Genomic DNA, 22,500 nt, shown 5'->3' with positions numbered 1-22,500 from the left:
TTTTTATTAATTCACGATGTCGCGTGCTTTAAAATCTACGCTAAAATACTTCAAGTTCGGCCTTTTTTTGTTTGTTTGTTTTTCTTTTTTAGGTTTATATATCTAATGTATAGTATGGGATCTAATTATGTTTTTTTTAATGTATATTCTTGTGTGTGTGTGTGTGTGTGTGTGTGTGTGTGTGTGTGTGTGTGTGTGTGTGTGTGTGTGTGTGTGTCATTTGTATAATCATATTTCTTACATTTTTTTGTATTATTGCCTCTGTATTACATCATTACGATTCATCTCTCTCTCTCTCTCTCTCTCTCTCTCTCTCATGCGGCTCACCTGGTCACCTGTCCCCTCCAATTACCTAATAACCTGCCTTCTCTCTCCTCCAGGTGAGTGCTGTGGAAGGGAGCGCGAGGGAGAGGAAGGGGAGAGTGTGGGTAAGTGTATGTTCCTTGGCATAAAAAAGAGTAGTAGTAGTAGTCGTAGAAGTAGTAGTAGTAGTAGTAGTAGTAGTAGTAGTAGTAGTATTTTTTTTCAAGCGATATAACTCGAAAATTCGTTACTGTTAACTTCATTACCACCACCACCACCACCACCACTACCGCCATGACCACCACCACCATGACCACCACCACCACCACCACCACCACCATTTAATATCATCACTATTCATCACCATTATTATCATCACCATTATCACCACATCACCAGCCTCATCATCGTCTCCGTGTGTATGTCGTCATCGTTTATAATTATAATAATACAACACACACACACACACACACACACACACACACACACACACACACACACACACACACACGTCGCTCCTCCATTATTCAAGACGTTTCATCACGCTTCTTGTCTTCCTTGTTTCTTCTTCCTTCCTCCCGTCTTCCTTTCTTCCTTCCCTCCCTCCTCCCTCTTCCTCCTCCTCCTCCTCTTCCTCCTCCTCCTCCTCCTCCTCCTCTTCTCTCATTACTTCTTTGCCTTCCTTATTTTTCCTTTTTTCTTCACTTTTTTTTTACTTTTCACGCGGTTTTCTTTTCTTTTTCTTTCGTTTCATATTCCATTTTTTTTTTATTTCCTCTTCTCTTTCTTACATAATTATATTCTTTTCTTTTTTTTTACATCTATTTTCAGTAACTTTAAATCATCTTTTTTTTTATCTTCTCTTCATGTCTTCGTCTTGCTTTGTCTCGCCTCCCTTTTTCTTGTTTTTTTTATTTTCTCTCTTCCTTCTCTTGTAGCTTTCTCCCCTCCATCCTCCTCTTCCTTCCCATTTTCCCTTCGGTCCTTTCTTCGTTCCTTCCATTCATTCTTCCTCTCTTTCCTTACTTCCGTCCTCCTTCCGTTCATTATTTCATCTTCTCTCCTTCCTCTTCTCTTTCCAATATTTCTTCCGCTTTTCCTTCCTTCCTTCTTTCCTTTCTTCCTTTCCTTTTCTTCCTTCCTTCCTTCCTTCATTCATTCATTCATTTCCTCACTCCCTCCTTCCTCTCCTTTCTTCAATTATTACTCCCTCCTCCTTCCCTTGCCTCTCCTCCGTTATTCCTTCCTCCCTCCTTCCCCTCTTCCCTTCCATCCTTTCTTCCTTTCTCCCTCCTTTCCTCCTTTCTCCTATATTCCTCCTCTTCCTTCCTTCCTCCTTTCCCTCCCCACCTCCCTTCCATTATTCACTTCTCTATTCCTTTCAGTCATCGTTTTTCCTTGCCTTCCATTATTCTTTTCTTCCTTTCTTTTTCCATCTTCCTTCCTTCTTTATTGCCACGTCCCGACACTAAATTTACATCACGTTGCTCTTTTTCCTCATTTCCTCATCTTCCGCCTCTGGTCACCGCCCTTCTCCGTCCCTTGCTCTCCCTTCTCTCTTCCTCTTTCTCTCCCTTTTTTTCCGCTTTCTCTTTCTTCATTCTTCCTCTTTCTCCTTCTTTCTTCCCTTTACATTTCCCTTTTACCTCACCACCCTCCTCTGTCCCCTTTCTCTCCCTTCCTTTCTCCCCTTTCTCTCCCTTTTTTCCTTACCCCTCTCTCACTTCCTTCTTCCCCTTCACTGACCTTTCCCATCATTCTCCTTAGTGATTCTTCTCCTTTCGTTCTCCTTTCCTCTCCCCTTTCAAATTCGTCACACCACTTCTCCCTTTTATCTCCCTCCCTTTCTTACCTTTCCTCGCATTCTCCTGATTTATCCCTCTCTCATTCCCTTCCCTTCCCCTCCCTTTCCCCCTTCCTCTCCCCCTTTAGATTCCGTCCTCAAGAATTCGTCACACCTTTTCCTTCTCTCCCTTTTCTCTCCCTTCTTTCTTCCCCTTCCTCTCATTCTCCTGATCCATCCTTCTCTCATTCCCTTTCCTCTCCCTCCCGTTTTCCCTTCCTCTCCCTTTCGTGCTCAAGAATGCGTCACACCTCCTTCCTTTTTTTTCTACTTTCCGTCTAGGCGAAGGAGGAAAGTAGACGAATGATTAGATTTGATAATAAGTATATCTTAAGAAATGTTTAGGAAGTTGAAGTGGGCCACCCGCAAACAACAAAAGAATGTTAGTTTGTACAGATTTATTTTTTTCTTAATTAGCGTTTCTCAGTAGGGAGGCAGTACTGGGATAAGCTTTTGAATGTTCCTATGAAGCAATGACAGGAATAGCTAATCGAGTTTATTAGAGAATCAACGCAAGATGAGATGAATGTTCCTATGTTCGCGTATGTAGCATTAATAAAAAAAAAATCAGTAAATCGAAAATGGGGAAGGAGAAAAAAATAAAGAAAACAACTAAAATGGGAAGAAGAAGAAGAAGAAGAAGAAGAAGAAGAAGAAGAAGATAAGGAAAACATTAAGAGGAAAGGAAAGCAAAGTGTGAGAGAAAATATCACGAAAAAGAAAGAGAAAAACTAGTAGAAAGGTAAAGGGAGAACATAAACCAGAAGGAAAAATAAAGAAAAAGAAGAACATTAATAAAAAAAGAATAAAAAAGTGAGAGGGAAGGTAAAATCGAGCCGAAGGAGAGACGAAGGCGGCCCCGGTAACGTTCATTGTTGGCGAAAAAAGCGTAATTAAACAAACTAGAATTCGAAGTTACTGTAAAAAAAAAATGTTATAGTTGTCTTTCGATAATGAAGGACGCGTTGTGCTGCATTCAATCAGTCATAGTCGAGAATGGATAAAAAAAAAATAAGGGGGGGAGGGAGATTATGCACTTGAGAAAACAAACACAGTAAAAAGAAAGGAGATATGCACAGTCAAGAATAGAAATTGAGAGAGAAAAAAGAGTAAAATTAATCGGATGAAAAAACAAACAAAAAAAGGCGGAAGAAATACATACTCAGGAACAGAGCGAGAGAAAAAAAAAAAAAAAGATTGTAGAGATAAGAACAAACAGCCAAAAAAAAAAAAAACGGAAAATATATATACGTACGTAAGAGTGAAGGGATTTAGCGTTAAGGAATAGACTGAATGGCTTAAGAAAGGATAGGAGACGTGAGGAACGGAAAGAATGGTTAGGAAGAGGACAGAAGACGTTAGAAATCAATGACAAGGGGTTGGGGAAAGGTAAAGATGGGTTAAAAATAGATACAACACATCTTAGTAGAGCGAGGAAAGTGAAAGGAAGAAAAAGAAAACAAGAGTAAGTCTCCTCAGATTCTAAGTATAAAAAAAAAGATGAAAAGAAGAACCAAAACATGAGTCAGTGGTTTTTTTTGCAGATTATGATTATGAACAAAAAACGAAAAGAAAAGTATTAAGTGCAAGACTTCAAAAATTCTCATTATAAAAAAAAGAGAAAGGAAAAAAATATGAACACGTTTTTATCGATCAGGTTTTTGGAAAGGTGAAAAGAATAGGGCTAAAAAAATAAGTTCCTGCAGATTTTATTTATTGAAAGGAAAAGAAAAAGAGAAAAAAGAAAAAAAAGCAAACCAAAGAAGTAAAAAAAAAAGATGGAGGAAGATAAAGGTCGGCAAAACGTAAAAACAAACAACAAAAAAAAAGAGGAAGAAAATTGAAGTCTAAAAGAAAATGGAAGAAAAACAAACAAGAGAATGGAGAAAGGGAAGTTGAAAGCAAAAACAACAACAACAACAACAACAACAACAGATATAAAAGTAAAAAAGAAAAGAAAACGATAAACAAAAAAGAGGAAGAAAAATCAACGCAAAAGAAAGAAAAAAAAAACAAGAGAAGGGAGAAAGCAAAAACAACAAAAAAGGATTAAAAGCAAAAAAGGAAAAACAAAAACAAAAAGGAGGAAAAAAAATCTCGCCAAAATCAACCCCCCCCAAAAAAAGGAAAAAAAGAGAAGGGAGAAAAAACAAACAAAGAAAAAACAGCAAAATAAAAAGTGGAACAAAAGCAAGAAGGAAAAAAAAAAAAAAAAATCTCGAGTCAAAAAAGAAAAAAAAGAAAAAGAGAAGGGAGAAATGAAAGGTAAATAGGAAAAACAAAACAAAAAAGAAAACAAGAAAAACAACAAAAAAGAGGAAGGAAACACAAGGTAAAAGGTAAAAACAACAACAAAAAGAGCAAAAGGACCATTACATTTTCTTGCATAAAGGAGAAGACGAGGTGAGCAAGAGAGAGAGAGAGAGAGAGAGAGAGAGAGAGAGAGAGAGAGAGAGACGGAGAAGAAGACGGAGACGGAGACGGAGAGCGACAGGGACAGGGATATGCAATGTTGAAAAAAAAAAGAAACGAAATTAGGGAAGGAGAGAAAATAAAGCAAAGAACGAAAATGGGAAAAAAAGAAGAAAAGGAAAAACATAATGAGAAAAGTAAGGAAAAATGTCAGAAGGAAACAGAAGGAAAAAAGTGCAAGTAAAAAAGTAACGTGAAAAAAATAGAAGTGGAAGGAAAAAAAGAAAAAGAAGAAAAACATTCATAACTAGACGCATAGCACTCGGAGGGTGCACACCTCCGCCAAAGATCGTCCTGAAAATTGGTATGGGCATCAACCGTGATCCTGTGCATCATATGGAAGCATTTGTTTCGAAATTTGATGAAATTTGTTTTTTAAACTTTGACCTTGGGCGAACTTTTTGAGGTCAAGGCCAAAGGTCAAGGTCAAGGCCATGCAAGGTGCATCATATGGAAGCATTTGTTTCGAAATTTGATGAAATTTTTGTTTTGTTTTTGGAAGCTTTGACCTTGGGCGAACTTTTCGACGTTTTGTGCGACCTTGACCTTTGACATAAAAAAATTTAATGGGTTCTATTCTGTATGGACACGAAGCTTCCCTGAAAAATTGGTTGAGATATCCGCAAAATTGTGCACAGGTCAATGTTAACGGACAAACAGACAAATAAATAAATAAACATACTGACCGGACCGAAAATATAACCTCCTCCAACTTCGTTGGCGGAGGTAAAAAGAGCGGAAGAAAGAGAGATTGAAATAGAAGGGAAGTAAAGATAGAAAGATAAAAAAAATAGAAAAAGAGAGGAAAGTGAAAATGAAAGAATTGAGCGAAAAAGGAGAATTGTATATATAAAAGCAAACTGATAAAAAAGGAACTAGAAAGGAAAAAAAGAAAAACATAGATAGAGAAAAAGCAGAAGGGTGAGAGATCGAAGCAGAAGAAAGAATATAAAAAAGGACAAACATGGATCGAAAACTGAAAGATAGAACCAGAAGGAAAAAAATGCAAAAAAAAAAAAATTTAAAATAGAAAAGAAAAGAAAGATGAAAGAAAAAAGGTAGAAGAAAAATATACATTAGATAATAAGATCAGGTAAGAAAGAAAGGTTTGTCTCCCACCTGCTCGTGTGTGTGTGTGTGTGTGTGTGTGTGTGTGTGTGTGTGTGTGTGTGTGTGTGTGTGTGTGTGTGTGTGTGTGTTGCCCGGGGAGGGGGGGGGGGAGAATATGGGGTCTTATTAGTGCTGGGCGACGCGGTATGTGTGTGTGTGTGTGTGTGTGTGTGACCTTGCGGAGAGAAATGAGGAAAAGATGCCGCGCAAACTTAGGGATTTTTGACCCCCTAGGCAGACCGGGGAGGGGGGGTGCTATACCACGACGCCCCTCCTCTCTCCGGCCCCCCCTCCCCCCCCCCCACCACCACCTCCACTACTACCTTTTCCTTCTTGCTATTTCTGTTTGTTTTTTTCATTCCCTCTTTCCACAATTTCTTCTGCTTCCTCCTTCTCCTCCTCCTCCTCATCATCATCATCCTCTTGTTCCCCATTTCCTTCACCACATTGTCTAATATCTTTCCCCTCCCTCTCCTCCTCCTCCTCCTCCTCCTCCTCTTGTTCCCCTCTTCCTTCAACACATTGTCTAACTTCTTTCCCATCCCTCTCCTCCTCCTCCTTCATCCTCTTCCCAGCATCCCTTTCCTCCTTCCCTTCTCTTATTAGTGTCCTCCTTGCCTCATTCATCACCCTTTTTGGCATTATCTTCCCCTTTGCCTTTCCTTTTCCCCTTCCCCCTCATTTTACTCCACGCCTTTCCCTCCTCCTCCTCCTCCTTCTCCTCCCATTTCCTTTTTCCTACTCCTTACTCTCTTACCTGTCCTCACCCCTCCCCCTCTTCCCTTTTGCCCAACCCATCCCTTCCCATCCCCTCCTTTTCTATCCTTTTTCCTTCCCTTCCCTTTCCTTTTCCTTCTTTCCCTTTCCTTCCTTTCCCTTTCCTTTCTCTCCCTTTCTCTCCCATCCTTTCCCGTTCCCTCCCCTTCCCTTCCCTTGCCTTCTCTTCCTCTCCCATCCTTTCCCATTCCCTCCCCTTCCCTTGCCTTGCCTTCCCTTACCTTCCCTTCCTCTCCCATCCTTTCACATTCCCTTTCCCTCTCCACCTTGCCTCAACCTTCCCTTCCCCTCCCCCCCTTCCTGCCGTATACCTTTCCCCTTAATCCCCAAGTTCTCAACATTCTCAGTCCCTCCAACACTGACGCACCCATTACAGCTAAACCCTCACGCCATACACGCATCTTCCTCCCTCCCACCTTCTCCTCCTCCTCCTCTTTTTCTTCCTCCTCTTCTTCGTTGCCGTCGTCATCTCCGTCAGCATCGTCATCATGGTCGTCATTTTCCTTTTCCTTCCCCTTGTTCTCATCCTCGTGTTCGTTTTTGTCGTCGTCATCCTCCTCCTGTATTCTTCGTCGTCTTTATGTGCTTCGTCCTCGTCCTTCGTCGATATCTTCATCGTCGTCGGCCTTCTCCTTTTCGTCATCCTTGTCATCATCTTCCTCCCCAAGAACCAATCACGGACCTCGCAACACCCTTCTTTCTTTCCCCTTTTCCTTTCCATTGACGCTTTTCTCTTTCTGGATTCTTCTATGTAGTTTCCCCTCCTCCAGTTACTACGTATGAGTGGGAGTTACGACATCCTGCGCCTCCTCAGTACGTATGAGCAGAATTTAAGATATCCTGCGCTTCCCCAATACGTATGAGCAGAAATTAAGATATCCCGCGCCTCCCCAATACCTATGAGCAGGAATTTAAATATCCCGCTCCTCCCCAATACGTATGAGCAGGAATTTAAATACCCCGCGCTTCCCCAATACGTATGAGCAGGAATTTAAATGTCCCGCGCCTAGTTACGACATCCCGCTCCTCCCCAATACGAATGAGCAAGAAATGGGACGCCACTCCCCTCCTCTATTCCTATGAGCAGCCAGACGTGAGTATCGGTGTCTCATAGCCCGAGTCTCTATTACAGGAAAGAAAAAAAGAATCATTAACATAGGGATGGTGAACCTGTTGCCACTTAGCATAATTTTTTTTTCCTATTGGCGGGTCTGTGTTTTCTCATCTGTTGTGTCATTTGTTTGTTTTTATTTGTTTTCACATTTTATTTCCCCATCAACGTTTGGGTTAATTTAGCAGCCTGTTGTCGGTATATTTTCCTGTTACCGAGTGTTTCTGTTTTCCCATCCGTATTCTCATTTGTTTTTTTATTTGTTTTCCTCATTTTATTTTCCCGTTGGTGACTTTCTATTCCAATCACAAAGAGACATCAGCATTTGGGTTAACTTAGCAGCCTGTTGTCAGTTTTTTTTCTTATTTTCGAGTCTGTTTTCCCATCTTGTCAATTTTTTTCATTCGTTTTCCCATTTTAATTTTCCGTTGGTGAGTCTATTCGAATCAAAGAAACTTCAACATTTTGGTTAACTTAGGAGCCTGTTGTCAGTAGTTTTTCCTTTTCCCGAGTCTACTCCAGTGAAAAAAAGAAACATCAACAACATTTGGGCGAAGTAATTAACATGCCAGTATTGTTTTTCCTTTGGCCGAGAGTCTATTCCAGTAAAAAAAGATACCGTCAACATTGAGGGGGTGAATCTACCAGCCCGTTTGTCAATACTGTTTTCCCACTGGCGAGTTGCAATTCCAGTATAAAAGAAAACAGCAACATTAGGGTGGCGATCTTAGCAGAATTACATGAACTTGTTAGATGATGCAACAAGCTTCCTGCAAGTATAATAAGCCTTAACGAATTCAAGCTTACTTTTTTTTTACAACAAAGGAGACAGCTCATGGGCACAAAAAAGTAAACAATAATAAATAAAAAAAGCCACTACTCGCCAACAGACCTCCTCTTGTGTTACTGGTCGCCTCAATAGGAAGGTTTTACGAAGCATTTCCTTACTCCAGGGTGCTTATGTATCCTTCCTTTTCCTCCTCTTCGTCTAAGGAAAAAGACACCGTTAACGCTTTTTCCCGCCGGATGGGTTTCCTGATGGTGAATAACGGACCTTCGGGAGCTGCTGTTAGTAGGCCGAGTGGGCTTTTACAGACTGTTTGTTTCGTTGTTTTTTTCCCATTCTTCAGCGCCTCCCCTAAACCTATCTCTCTCTCCAGTCCTCGTTCTCCTCCTCTTTCTCCTCCTCCCCTAAACCTATCTCTCTCCAGTTAGTCCTCCTTCTCCTCCTCCTCCTCCTCCTCCCCTAAACTTATCTCTCTCCAGTTAGTACTCGTTCTCCTCCTCCTCCTCCTCCTCCTCCTCCTCCTCCTCCCCTAAACCTATCTCTCTCCAGTCCTCGTTCTCCTCCTCCTCCTCTTCCTCCTCCTTTCTCTCCTTCATTTTTTCCTCTTTTAAGGTTATAAATCTTCATTGATACTACTTTTCTTGGTCCATCTCCTTATTCCTCCATTTCCCCGCCTGTTCCTCTTCCTCCTCCTCCTCCTCCTCCTCCTCCTCCCTTTCATCATTTTTTCCTCCTCCTCCTCCTCCTCCTTTCTCTCTTTTCCCTAACTTTCTTGTCCTTTTCTGTGAGACAAACAGGCATTATCACCATTGCCTCTCCTCCTCCTCCTCCTCCTCCTCCTCCTCCTCCTCCTCTTCCCCAACCTGTTCCCCTTTGTGTTTCTCGTTTCATTTCTGGGTCACGTGTTCCTCGACTGATTTTCGTACACACAAACGCACACACACACACACACACACACGCACACACACACACACACACACACACACACACACGCACGCACACGCACACACACATACACACACGCTAGGTTGCGTGTTCGTGGATACAAACACACACCCTACTGCTGTTGTCCTTTCTCCTCCTCCTCCTCCTCCGTTGATCATTCCAAACTCTTCACGCTACAAACTAACCCGAGGACAAGAAACAATGGAAAAAGAATTCAAGCAAAGCGATGCAATACCGACATCGGCAGGAGTTATTTATCGAATAGAGTTGTTCGTCACTGCAGAAGTAGTTAGCGCAGAGACAATCAACTCCTTCAAGAAACGCATTGATCGACACTTTGCTGCATCGGGAGTGAACTGGATGTATCCAAGAGTAGGTACACAAGTGCTTTACTCCTTCCCGCAAGCCACTCCTGTGGCTGACGGATTGATTAAATCACTGAAAGCAGGCAGCCTTGTATTGAGCCAACAGGCTTTCTGCTGCCTGCTCGTCCATGTTTTCATGTTTCCCCCTCTTCCTCCTTTTTCTTTTTTCCTTGACTGGATTATTAAGTGGCCGGAAAAGTGGCAATTGTCCTCTGGCCTTGAAAAGTGTTCCGTCGCATAGTCTGGACACAAAAATATTGCCGTACATATGTTTCTGCTCTTACCTGATTGTATTTTTTTTTACACACTTGATAAAGCCTCTTATTTTCCTACCTGTTTAAACATTTTATCCTATGTTTATTATTATTATATATATATATATATATATATATATATATATATATATATATATATATATATAAAGAGAGAGAGAGAGAGAGAGAGAGAGAGAGAGAGAGAGACTTATAAGGCAAACAGTATGGATCTTGCTTTAAACATGCTCGTAGTGTTGCGTTCCGTTGTACGTTATACTTGCCTACACATGCGCACCGGAAGAAAACTATAATTCGAAGAACAGCATCGCGAAGGGAGGCGGTTGGGGGGGGGGGGGGCGTTCGTATATAAGCAGCGGTCTCAGGCTAGATCACACTCGCTGCGGCCGTCACACCTTGGTAACTCCTTGGTCACACCGGCACCAACACAACAGCCACGAGCCCACGAGTCAAGAATTCTTCCATCAACAAATCAGCACTGTATCAAGAAGCCATGGCGATATCTGTGATTATGTCGGTGACCCTGGCGGTGGCAGCGGCGTGTCTGTCCTCTGCCTCGTGCCTTCCCATCGACAGACCCCTTCAGCAGGCACATGAGCTCAGGAAACTCGGATGTGAACCCAAGGCGACTGTGGAACGCATCGCAGACTACCTCGAATGCCACGACGAGCTGGCCGATGAACTATACTTCCCTGAGTTCGTCGCCGTCAAGCGCTGGCTCTCGAGCTCTACCTTCTGCGGGAATCCTCGAAAGGGATACCGGACGGGGCAGTGCCAGCCAGACCCTCAGAGCATCGTGCAGCGTCCCGCCTTGGTGTTCTACTTCAAGGGGAGGGAGAAGAGGTTCCAGGAGGTGCTGGTGCCTGAACACACGGCTTGCATGTGCACCTAGGAACACCTTTAATGAGCACTGACACACGGACGGACTGTAGGGCCCATATCCTTGAACATTTCGGAGCTTACACATCCACATCAACAAAGGCTTTCATTAAAGTTGTGGGTGTTTCCACGGGTAGTTTTATGAGACTATAAAAGTCTATTCATTTGGGCAAGGCCACTCACGGCAGCTTAGTCCCAGCGACTCCACTTCCCCCTTCTGGCTGGTTAGCTCCGAGCAGGATGATGCAACCTACTTGTTTTGTTAAGTAGTCAACAAAATGGTAAATAGTGATAATAAAATGTTAAGTAGTCAACATAAAATGGTAAATAGTGATAATAAAATGTTAAGTAGTCAACACAAAATAGTAAGTAGGCAACATAAAATGCATATCTAACACAAACTGCTAATTCAGAGCCTGGGAGAGTTTGGACAGCTTGATAAAAGGCGTCAAGTTGCTGCCAATAGAGCCGCGGGAAATTCAAACTGTGGCTGATACGATGTTAGATTATTTCTCATTTACTCAAGTCTACTCATTTGTTATTTGCTATTTTTGTTTATTATCGTATCGAACTCTTTTGTTATTTATGCTTTTTGTTTGTTGTTGTATTGCCTTCTTGTTTATGTATTGTTTGCCAGTGAAGAATGGTAAATGTTTAGTCCCCTTCCATATTTTTTGTAACCCTTTCGAGCACTAATTGACACTGAAGGAATGAAAGATGAAGTGTGTGTGTATGTGTGTGTGTGTGTGTGTGTGTGTGTGTGTGTGAACCTCAAATAATTCTCTTGTAAGTTTTTATTTTTTTCAAAGTTAACTCCTTCCAATTTAGCTTGTGATTTTCCCCTTCCACCCTTCCCCTCTCTCGCTGCCTCCCCTCCCCTCCCTCCTTATCTCCTCTCCTTTCTCTTTCCTTCTTCTCTTCCTCTTCCTACTCCTCCCACCCCGTCTCTCCTCTCCTTCCTTTCCTTTATACCCACTCTTGCTTCTTTTTTTCTTCTTTTTTTTCTTCTATCAAATGCTGACCTCCTCCTCCTCCTCCTCCTCCTCCTCCTCCTCCTCCTCCTCCTCCTCCTGAGGGCGTAAGTTCCTCGTAAAATTCTGTAGTAAAATCCTCTCTCTCTCTCTCTCTCTCTCTCTCTCTCTCTCCTCTATCTAATCCTAATCCTCGACCCTCTCTTCTCCTCCTCCTCGAGAACTACTTGGCGTGTATTCCCATATAAAGGTTGGGTAAGGAGGAGGAGAAGGAGGGGAAGATCCAGACACAGACAGGGGGAAGAGGGGTAGCAATGTCTGTGTCTGTGTCTGTCGTGTCTGTCTGATGTTATGGTTCCCTTGGTTATGAGATTTTGTCTGTCTGATGATGATGATGATGATGAATAGTGACAATGACCGCTATAAATAATAATGATGGTGACTATGATGATGATAATGGTGATGGTTATGATGATGAGTATGAGGGAATGTGATGATGACTGATTGAAAGGATGATGATGGCACTGATGGTGATGGTGATGAGTCCTTTCCTCCCATTATCTGGATGACAAAGGGAGTGAGGATGAGTATGAAAAAAGTGTTGACTGATAAAAATAATAATAATGATAATAATGATAATGATAATGATATACCTCTCACTTTAGGAATACTTTTTTTAATCCGTTTTATATATTTTTTTCTTTTAACTTTCGCGTGTTGACCAATTAGGAGTAAGAGAGAGTTAGATAATTAAGGAAGCAATTTATTTCGATTCATTATCATCATCATCAACATTTTATCACTACCAATTATATTTTTCTTTTTTTTTTTACATTTTCTTTCCTCTGTCTAGTGTAATATGTTTGTGTTACCTTCTGTTTTTTCTCCTTTTCTTTCTTTCTTTCATTCTCTTTTGTTCTTTTCTGTCCTGTCTTCTTTCCGCCTTTCTTTTGCTTTCTCCTGCAGTGTTTATTTTTTTCGTTTTCTTCCTCTTTAGTCGTTTTGCGAGGAACTACATATTTTCTTTTTTTTCTTCATCTTCTTTTCTTCTTCTTCTTCTTCTTTTTCTTCTTCTTCTTTTTGTTTTTTGTTCTTGTTCTTGTTCTTCTTTTTCTTCTTCTTCTTCTTCTTCTTCTTCTTCTTCTTCTTCTTCATCATCTTTTTCTTCTTCTTTTTTCTTCTTTTTTCTTCCTCTTCCATTACCCTTACACGATTATGGCCCTCCCCTTCCCTATCTCCCAGCCTATCTCCTTTATCTTAACCATTCTCTTTCTCCTCCTCCTCCTCCTCCATTATCGTTTCCCCTTTCACAATCTCTTTGCCCGACCTGGATTGACCCGGCTTGGTGGGAGGAAGAGGGGAGGAATGGAGGAAGAGGAGGAGGAGGAGAAGGAGGAGGAGGAGATAATGTGAGGAGGAAGGTGTGGCGCCTAAAAGGTCTACACATGTGGGTATTTGAAGAGGAGGAAACATGGAAACGTGAAAAAGCAGGCCCCGGAAAGTCTGTCGCCATCTAACGAGGCTCTCTGTTTTGGCAATATAATCACTTCGTCAGGAGAAGGGAGGCAGGGAAAGGAGAGGAATTGTGGAGGGAAAGAACAGATTAAAGCACTTGCCGTTCGTAGTATGCGCGGGAACGTTCTCTTCACCCTTAACACAACAAAGTAACAGTCACTACGTTTTTTTAAAGAAATTGATCGTTTTCACACTAACCAACCCTGCAGGAAGGTTGTTTCAATGGCGGGCAGCTCGGTTTAAGAAGAAAAAAAACAGCGATTTGCCAACGTCTGCACTACATCGCCTCACTTGAAATTCTTGGCCGTTATTTCCAGTTCTTGGGTTAATTAATTTGTAGTTAAAAAAAATAGAACAATCGACGTTGCTGGACTTATCTCGGTACTTGAAGACTCGCATCTCTCCATAGTCGTATATTTTTCTTCTTAAAGTGGTTTCTTCTTCCATTACCCTTACACGATTATGGCCCTCCCCTTCCCCACCTTCCAGTCTGTCTTCTTTCTCTTGCATCGTTTTTAATACGGCCGAACGCATAAGAACGGTATCGTCTTCGTAACGCGTCGCTGCAACCTTACCACTAATTGAATATCCTTGTAAATCAGAGGACCGAAACTGCACTGCGTATTCCAGGTGAGGGCTTACCAACAAGCTGCATAGCGGTAACATTACTCCGTGCGTCTAACATTCAAATTTCTGCTCTATGAACCCGAGCATTGTATATTTTTTTACAGGCTTAAATTCCTTTCTATGGTTGAGGCCACGGCTGATGGTCCCCCCAAGATCCAATTCCTCAAGTGCGATCAGTAGAGGAGGAGGAGGAGGAGGAGGAAGAAGAAGAAGAAGAAGAGGAGAGGGAAAAAGATAAGAGGGTGAAGATTTAAAGAAAGAGATGGAAGGATATTAGGAAAGGAGAAGGAGGAGAGAGAGAGAGAGAGAGAGAGAGAGAGAGAGAGAGAGAGAGAGAGAGAGAGAGAGAGAGAGAGAGAGAGAGAGAGAGAGAGAGAAAAAAAATTAAGGCGTATGAAAAGGCACAATTAAGGAAGAGTTCACTGAAATTGCAAATGATGACGATGAGGAGGAGGAGGAGGAGGAAGAGGAAGAGGAGGAGGAGAAGAGGGAAATTTTAAGGGAACTAAAGAGAATGTATTTCCTTCTTCCACTTACATTACATAATTCTTTTTCTCTCTCTCTCTCTCTCTCTCTCTCTCTCTCTCTCTCTCTCTCTCTCTCTCTCTCTCAACTAATAAACAAATAAACAAATACATAAAGTGAAAAGCAGCGAAAGGAAGAAAGCAAGAGAGAAAAAAAAAGGAAAAGAAAAATAAGAGGAAAGAAGAAACGCTATCGCCCGATTTTCTACTTTTTTTCCCTCCACCTCTCCACGCCATTCTTCTCTCCAGGGTGGGGTGGAGGAGGAGGTGGAGGAGGAGGAGGAGGAGGAAGAGGAAAAAGAAGAGGAAGAAGAATTATTAGCCTTCTATTTTTCCACCAACACGCTACCACCTCCTCCTCCTCCTCCTCTTCTTCCTCTTCCTCCCCCGTTACCCTCCTCCCCCGCCTTATCCTCTTCCTTCCCTTCCTTCCCTTCCTCTTTAGGTAACACCCTCTGATAAAACCATGGCTTACCTTTCCGGGGGGCGAGGAGGAATGGGTAAGTTAGGTAGGGAAAGAGGAAGGGTAGGAGGGACGGAGGGAGGGAGGGAGGGAAAAGTAGGGCAGGAGGCAAATAAAGGGATATAGAGGAGAGGAGTGAGTGGAGAGAGGAAGGTAAGGAGAAGGGAGGCAGGGAAAGGAAAGGAATTGTAGAGGGAAAGAAGGAAAAGGAAAGAAAAGATGATAGAGGAAAAACAAAAGAGCAAATAAAAAAAACAAGGAATGAAAAGAAGGAGAAAGGGAAAGGAATGGAATTGTGGAGGGAAAGAATTAAAAGGGGAAAAAAGAAGAGAGAGGGAAAAAACAAAACAACAAATAAGATAAAATAAAAGGAATGAAAGGAAAGTAAGTGGAAAAGAGAAAAGGAAAGGAAAGGAATTGTGGAGGGAAAAAAGGAAAGGGAAGAAAAGAAGAGAGAGAGAGAGGAAAAAAAACAAGAGCAAATAAAATAAATAAAAGGAATGAAAGGAAGGTAAAGAGAAAGGAGAAGAGGAAAGGAAGCGTGGACGGAAAAAAGGAAAAAAGAAAGAAAATAAGAGAGAAGGGAAAAAGAAAAGAAAAGAGCGAGAGAGAGGGGAAGGCAAGGTATGAGAAACTGTTGTCAAATAAGTTAGTGCAGACGGCAGGAAAAAAAATAATAAAGTTAGGAAGGAAAGAAGAGAAAGGCAAAAAAGAAGGAAAAGAAGAAAGTTAACGGAAATTTACTTAAGGAGGAAAATATATGAAACCGGAGGAAAATATGACAGGGAGGAAAGAGAGAAGGAAGAGTGGAAAGGAAGGACATTGTGGAGAAGGGAAAGGGAAAGGAGAGGAAGGGATGAAGGAAGAAAAGGAGAATGAAAGAATGGAAAGAGAAAAGAAATCGCGGGAGAAGAGAGAGAAAAATAAGAGGAGAGAAGATCAGAAGAAGGGAAGGAAAGAAAGGAGAGGAAAAGGTGATATAAAGAGAAAAAAGGAGAAAGGAGGAAAAAGGAAAGGAAACAGAAAAAAGAGTAAGGACAGGAGAGGAAAATGAGGAAAAAAAAAGAATAGGAAAATGAGGTCGGGAAGGAAGGACAGGGAAACGAGCGGACTTGAGATAAGAGGAAGAGGAAGAGGAAGAAGAGGAGGAGGAGAAGAAGAATAAGATTGAGATGGAAAGGGGATCGAGAGGAAAGGATAGGAAATCGGAAGAAGATGAGAAGAAAAGGACAGGAAAAAGGAGGTAGGAAAGGAGGAAAGAAGACAGGAAGAGAAGAAGGAAAGAAGTGAGGTGAAAATGAGATCGGTAAAAAAGGAAAATAAGAAGAGGAAAAGAGAAAAGAAGAAGAGGAGAAGAAAGGAGAGGAAAAGGAAGAAAAGGGAGAGGAGGAAAGGAGAGAAGAAGAGGAGGAGAAGTGTGAACCAATATTGATGGAAGGAAGGCATGATAAGATATGAGTACTGAGAGAGAGAGAGAGAGAGAGAGAGAGAGAGAGAGAGAGAGAGAGAGAGAGAGAGAGAGAGAGAGAGAGAGAGAGAGAGAGAGAGAGAGAGAGAGAGAGTAAATGGGTCCATCCTCTTCACTAAGACTCGTCACACCTGAGAAATTCCCACCTGCCGCCAACACACACACACACACACACACACACACACACACACACACACACACACACACACACACTATTTTTGTACTGGCGAACTGCTAAATAATAAAATAATAAAATAATAAAATGATAATGGTGATAAAAAAAGAAGGAAGTACTTTATCTGAAAATCAACCAAACATTTTTTACGCGTTGAGAGAGAAGACACATTTTTTTTCTCTTTACGAAATACATTAAAAAATATATAAGAAATTTTACCTTGCTGTTGAAAAGGAGGAGGAGGAGGAGGACTGGAAGAGGAGAAGGAGGAGGAGGAGAAGTGCAAGGTGATGATGATGAAGACGAAAAAAAAAAAAAAAAATAGAGGAAATGGATATGTGCAATAAACTGAATAGAGGAAGAAAATTAATGAAAGCACCTTCGAGTTATTGATTCCCCCTCAGGTAACGTCAAGCTAAGAAGGTTAATGCAGGTGCGAAATAGATTAAGTGTATACCTGTGTGCCTTTACCTGAGTCCCTCCTTAGACTTAGAATCAGTTTTGTTGCTATTATTATTATTATTATTATTATTATTATTATTATTATTATTATTATTATTATTATTATTATTATTATTATTATTATTATTATTATTATTATTATTATTATTATTATTATTATTAGTAGTAGTAGTAGTAGTAGTAGTAGTAGTAGTAGTAGTAGTAGTAGTTGTTGTTGTTGTTGTTGTTGTTGCTGGGGTAAAAAAAAGTAGCAGTAGTAGTCGTATCAGTAAAAGGAAGAAGTTCGATTAAAACACAGCTAACAACAACATTAATAGTAAATGAAAACTTATACAAACACTTCTGCAACTTTTTTGATTCGTGACTTCCATAAAGAGGAGGAGGAGGAGGAGGATTAGGAGGACGATACCGCAGTATCTATGAAAATATACCGCAGAACAGCTGACGAAGAGGAGGAGGAGGAGGAGGAGGAGGAGGAGGAGGAGGGAGAAGAGAGAGAGAGAGAGAGAGAGAGAGAGAGAGAGAGAGAGAGAGAGAGAGAGAGAGAGAGAGAGAGAGAGAGAGAGAGAGAGAGAGAGAGAGAGAGATTAAACAGAAGTAGAGGGAGCTAAGGAGGGAGAACGAGCAACAGGAGGGGAAGAAGAGGAGGAGGGGAAAAGGAGGGAAAGAAAAAAAAGCTATAAAAAAAAAAAAAAATGACCCCCGATAATAAAGAGATGAAGAAAAAGACACGTAAAAGACAGGTAGAGAGAAATAAAAAAATAAAAAAGTAGGTTCACACACACACACACACACACACACACACACACACACACACACACACACACACACACACACACACACACACACACACACACACACACACACACACACACACACACACACACACACACACACACACACACACACACACACACACACACACACTCGTTTTAATGGGGTTCACAGATCAATGTTTATTAATAGCTTTAGAGAGAGAGAGAGAGAGAGAGAGAGAGAGAGAGAGAGAGAGAGAGAGAGAGAGAGAGAGAGAGAGAGAGAGAGAGAGAGAGAGGGGTGGGGGTAGGGGAAGTCAATTTAATCCACCCCACCTGCAATTATGCTTCCGCCGTGCCACCTGAAGGTCACCTGTATAACACGTGTAATTACCTTAGATGTCCACCAGGCGCTTGAGGTAATTGCTCCTGCCGTTACCATTACTGTTATTGTTATTGTTATTATTATTGTTATTATTTTTCTATCCCTGACTAAGCCATTCTTTTATATCTCACTTTCATCCATTGGTCTTTTTTCTCTATTCCTCGCCTCTTCCCTCTCTTTTCCTCCTCTTCCTCTCGCTTCTTCCATTTCGCTTCCTCCTTCCCTCGCCTCTCTCCTCCCTCCCAAACTTTGTCCCTCCAGCACATTTTCCTCCTTGTTCCCGCTCCTCTTTTTAACTCCTACCATTCTTCTCTTTCCTCCTCCCCTCAATTTCCTTCCCCTCTGCTGGAAGTGGGAAAGAAGAATGCTGATTAGAGGGTAATGCGGAGGAAAGGGAGGAGGAGGACTGGAAGTGGAGAAGGAGGAGGAGGAGGAGGAGGACTGGAAGAGGAGAAGGAGGAGGAGGAGGAGGACTGGAAGAGGAGAAGGAGGAGGAGGAGGAGGAGGAGGACTGGAAGAGGAAAAGGAGGAGGAGGAGGAGGAATGCAATGTAATGATGATGAAGAAAAATAATCGAGGAAATGAATGAGACTTTATAATTGATAGTATTTATGTTCTTCTGGATCTACCTATTGCACTAAGTTTAACGATGATAATGATGATGCTAATGATAATAATAAAAAAAAATAGTACCACAGAAAAGAAATACGTAGGCTGTATAGAAAAGGAAAGGAAAATGGAGGAAAAAATAAAACATTAGGATAAGGAGAAGAAAAAAAGGAAAGAAAAGTTAGAAGACGGAATATAATGAAAGAGAGATGGAGTTGTGGAAAAGAATAAGGGAGTAAGTAAAGAAGGGGAGGAGTGAGGTGGGGTCAAGGAGGAAAGTAAGTGTTGGCCATCTAATGTTTTCGTTTTCTTTGTACCGCCGTGGAGAAAATGGTGGTTATTTTTTTAGCACTGACTACGAAGCGATGGAAGGAGAGGTTAGGTCAAGGTGTCGAGAGAAAGCCCCGGGGAATCTGAAGAGGGACAGTGATGGACGCCTGTGTGTGTGTGTGTGTGTGTGTGTGTGTGTGTGTGTGTGTGTGTGTGTGTGTGTGTGTGTGTGTGTGTGTGTGTGTGTGTGTGTCAGCTCCTTCTGTAATTACCAACACATCATTTGAGGCATTGGAAAAGATTATTAGGGAAAAAGAAGAAGAACAAGGACAAGGAGGAGGAGGAGGAGTAGGAGAAGGAGGAGAAGAAGAAGAAAAAGAAGAAGTAGGAGGAGAAAAGGAAACAATGACAATACGAAGAAAAAAAGTAGTTGAAAAAGATGATAATGGTAGTGGTGGTGACGATGATGAAGGTAGTGATGATGATGATGGTAGTGATGGTAGTGGTGCTGGTGATGATGATGTTAATGATGATGATGATGATGATGATGATGATGATGATGGTGATGGTGAAGACGAAGAATTAACGCACGTAAGAAAGTAATCGATATAAAATAAAAAAACATGAAAAAAATAAAGTTCTGAGTGAGTGAATCAAAACAAGAGACTGGGGAAGGAAGAAGAGGAGCAAGGTGATGATGATGAGGAGGAGGAAGAAGTGCAAAAGGAGGAAGAGTGGGAAGGGAAGAACAGAAAATTGTGAGAAGGAAATAAAAGTAAGAAAAAAATAAGAAGAGGACGCGAAGAAACCTTAGGAGTAAGAAACGGAGGAGGGGGAGGAGGAGGAGGAGGAGGAGGAGGAGGAGGAGGAGGAGGAAATGGAAGCTATAAAGTTTTGAAGGTAGTTGTGAGAACCAGAACACCTGTATATAATCTTGAGAAGACGAAGGAGGAGGAGGAGGAGGAAGAAGAGGCGGAGGAATAAGAAGAAGGAGAAGAAAAAGAAATAGAAGAAGAGAGAAAGAAAAATAAAAAGGAGAAGGAAAAGAAGGTTTAAAATAAGAGGGGGGGGGGGGGGAGAGAAGGGCACGTCTTTAGAGCAAGCTTAAACACCTGGGAAGGAGGAGGTCAATATCCAGGAGGAGGAGGAGGAGGAGGAGGAGGAAATCAGGAGGCCCTTCTAGTTACTCCCACGCCCCCTAAGGTTGGTTGCTGCGTCTTAAAATCGAGTCCCGTTCAGTTCCGTTCGTCGCCGTTCAACAGGAAAACGTTCGTGGGGGCATTCGACAAACAGAAAATAGAAACGTTTGGGAGGTTTGTAAAAATAAAAATTAACGTTCATTAGTAAAGTCTTCTAAAATACTCTAACGTTCAGTTCAGTTCGTCGCCGTTCAACAGGAAAACGTTCGTGGGCGCATTCGCCAAACAGAAAATAGAAACGTTTGGGAAGTTTGTATAAATAAAAATAAACGTTCATCAGTAGAGTCTTCATTAAATACACTAACGTTCAGTTCAGTTCGTCGCCGTTCAACAGGAAAACGTTCGTGGACGAGTTCGACAGACACTAAACGACAAGATAGAAACGTTCGACAAGTTAGTAAAATAAAAATAAGCGTTCATCAGCCAAGTCCTTATATAAATCTCTAACGTTCCCTTGTTACACGTTCACCAAGGTACGTAAAATTAAGTTCGTCGCTTAAACACTGACTTCTTTTTTCTTTTCCTGTTGTTGTTTTTCCCTCTCTCTTCCGTTTTTCTTTTCCTGTTGTTTTTCCCTTTCTTTTCCGTTTTTCTTTTCCTGTTGTTGTTTTTCCCTCTTTTCCGTTTTTCTTTTCCTGTTGTTTTTCCCTTTCTTTTCCGTTTTTCTTTTCCTGTTGTTGTTTTTCCCTCTCATTTCCTCTTGCCTGCTTCTTTCCTTCGTTACTTGTTTCATTCTTTCTTTTCTTCCCTTTCTTCCTTTCTTCGCCTCCGTAGTGCAGTGGTTAGCGTCCTCGACTACTAATCCGCTGGCCTAAGTTCGAATCACGGCCTTGTCAGTCGGACGTGCGGCCCACATAGCTGTTGAGCCTTACTTTCAGAATGGTCGATAAATTGGTATCTGGGGAAACCTGGGAATGGAATATGTGGTAACCCGGATGTCCCACTGCCCCTGTGTCGAGCTTAGGGTTCTCTCTCACCCCAGGCTCACAGGGTTAACGGAACGGAGATGAGCACAGCCGCCACGCGCAGCTATAGTATATGCTCCCAAATTCACCTTTTCCTTCTTAACCTACTTCCTTCCTTGCTTCATTCGTTGTTTTATTTTTTAGCATACTGGTTGATTCCTAAACTTCCTATCTTGCTTCATTCCTTCCTAAACTTCCTGCCTTGCTTCATTCCTAAACTTCATTCTTCATTCCTAACTTCATTCCTCATTCCTAACTTCATTCCTCATTCCTAACTTCATTCATAACTTCATTCCTAACTTCATTCCTAACTTCATTCCTAACTTCATTCCTAACATCATTCCTAACTTCATTCATAACTTCATTCATAACTTCATTCATAACTTCATTTTTAACTTCATTCCTAACTTCATTCTTAACTTCATTCTTAACTTCATTCCTAACTGCATTCTTAACTTCATTCCTAACTTCATTCCTAACTTCATTCCTAATTTCATTCTTAACTTCATTCCTAACTTCATTCCTAACTTCATTCTTAATTTCATTCCTAACTTCATTCCTAACTTCATTCCTAACATCATTCCTAACTTCATTCCTAACTCCATTCCTAACTTCATTCCTAGCTTCATTCCTAACTTCATTCCTAACTTCATTCCTAATTTCATTCCTAAACTTCCTACCTTGCTTCATTCATTGTTTTATTCTTTTACTTACTGATTGATCACTAACCTGACTGACTGACTGGTCGAGTTTTTTTCATTTGTTCATTCATACATTTACTTAATTTAATCATTTTGTCATTTTTATTTATTATCCTTTTTTTTATTTTTTCCTTCAGTTCTTCATTCTCATTATATCGTGTCCATTAGTTTTGCCTTTTACTTTATCTTTTGTGTAGCTTTTCATTCATTCGTTTTATGTTTTAGTTCTGCTTTTTTTTCCCTCTCTAGATCATTTGAAAACATTATGGACGAGTTTGTTCGTTATCCAGTTGTCAGTGACTCGTTATTGTTCTTGGTGACCTCTATTCAGTATGGTAGCTTATTTCGAAGGGCTTCTAATCACACACACACACACACACACACACACACACACACACACACACACACACACACACACACACACACACACACACACACACACACACACACACACACACCCACACCTTTTCTTTACTTATGTTTCCCTTCTATCGTTTACATGGATGCATTGGTATTAAAACCTGAGTATATCTTTTCTTGAATTGTT

At 41.3% G+C, this 22,500-nt stretch overlaps 1 protein-coding gene across 1 annotated transcript; it reads left to right on the top strand.

Moving 5' to 3' along the window:
* The first annotated feature begins 10,221 nt into the window (after positions 1 to 10,221).
* LOC127004723 (uncharacterized) lies at positions 10,222 to 11,508 on the top strand. Its single transcript, XM_050872808.1, has one exon. The coding sequence runs from the start codon at positions 10,479 to 10,481 to the stop codon at positions 10,875 to 10,877; it is 399 nt and encodes a 132-aa protein (XP_050728765.1). The 5' UTR covers positions 10,222 to 10,478; the 3' UTR covers positions 10,878 to 11,508.
* Positions 11,509 to 22,500: the final 10,992 nt, after the last annotated feature.

The sequence above is a fragment of the Eriocheir sinensis genome, chromosome 28 (assembly GCF_024679095.1).
Source record: "Eriocheir sinensis breed Jianghai 21 chromosome 28, ASM2467909v1, whole genome shotgun sequence".
NCBI classification, from domain to species: Eukaryota; Metazoa; Arthropoda; class Malacostraca; order Decapoda; family Varunidae; genus Eriocheir; species Eriocheir sinensis.
This window is presented reverse-complemented; position numbering and strand designations above follow the sequence as displayed.

Bases quoted from the DNA above. Each gene is read 5' to 3' on its own strand.
- LOC127004723 (XM_050872808.1), top strand. From the start codon at position 10,479: ATGGCGATATCTGTGATTATGTCGGTGACCCTGGCGGTGGCAGCGGCG.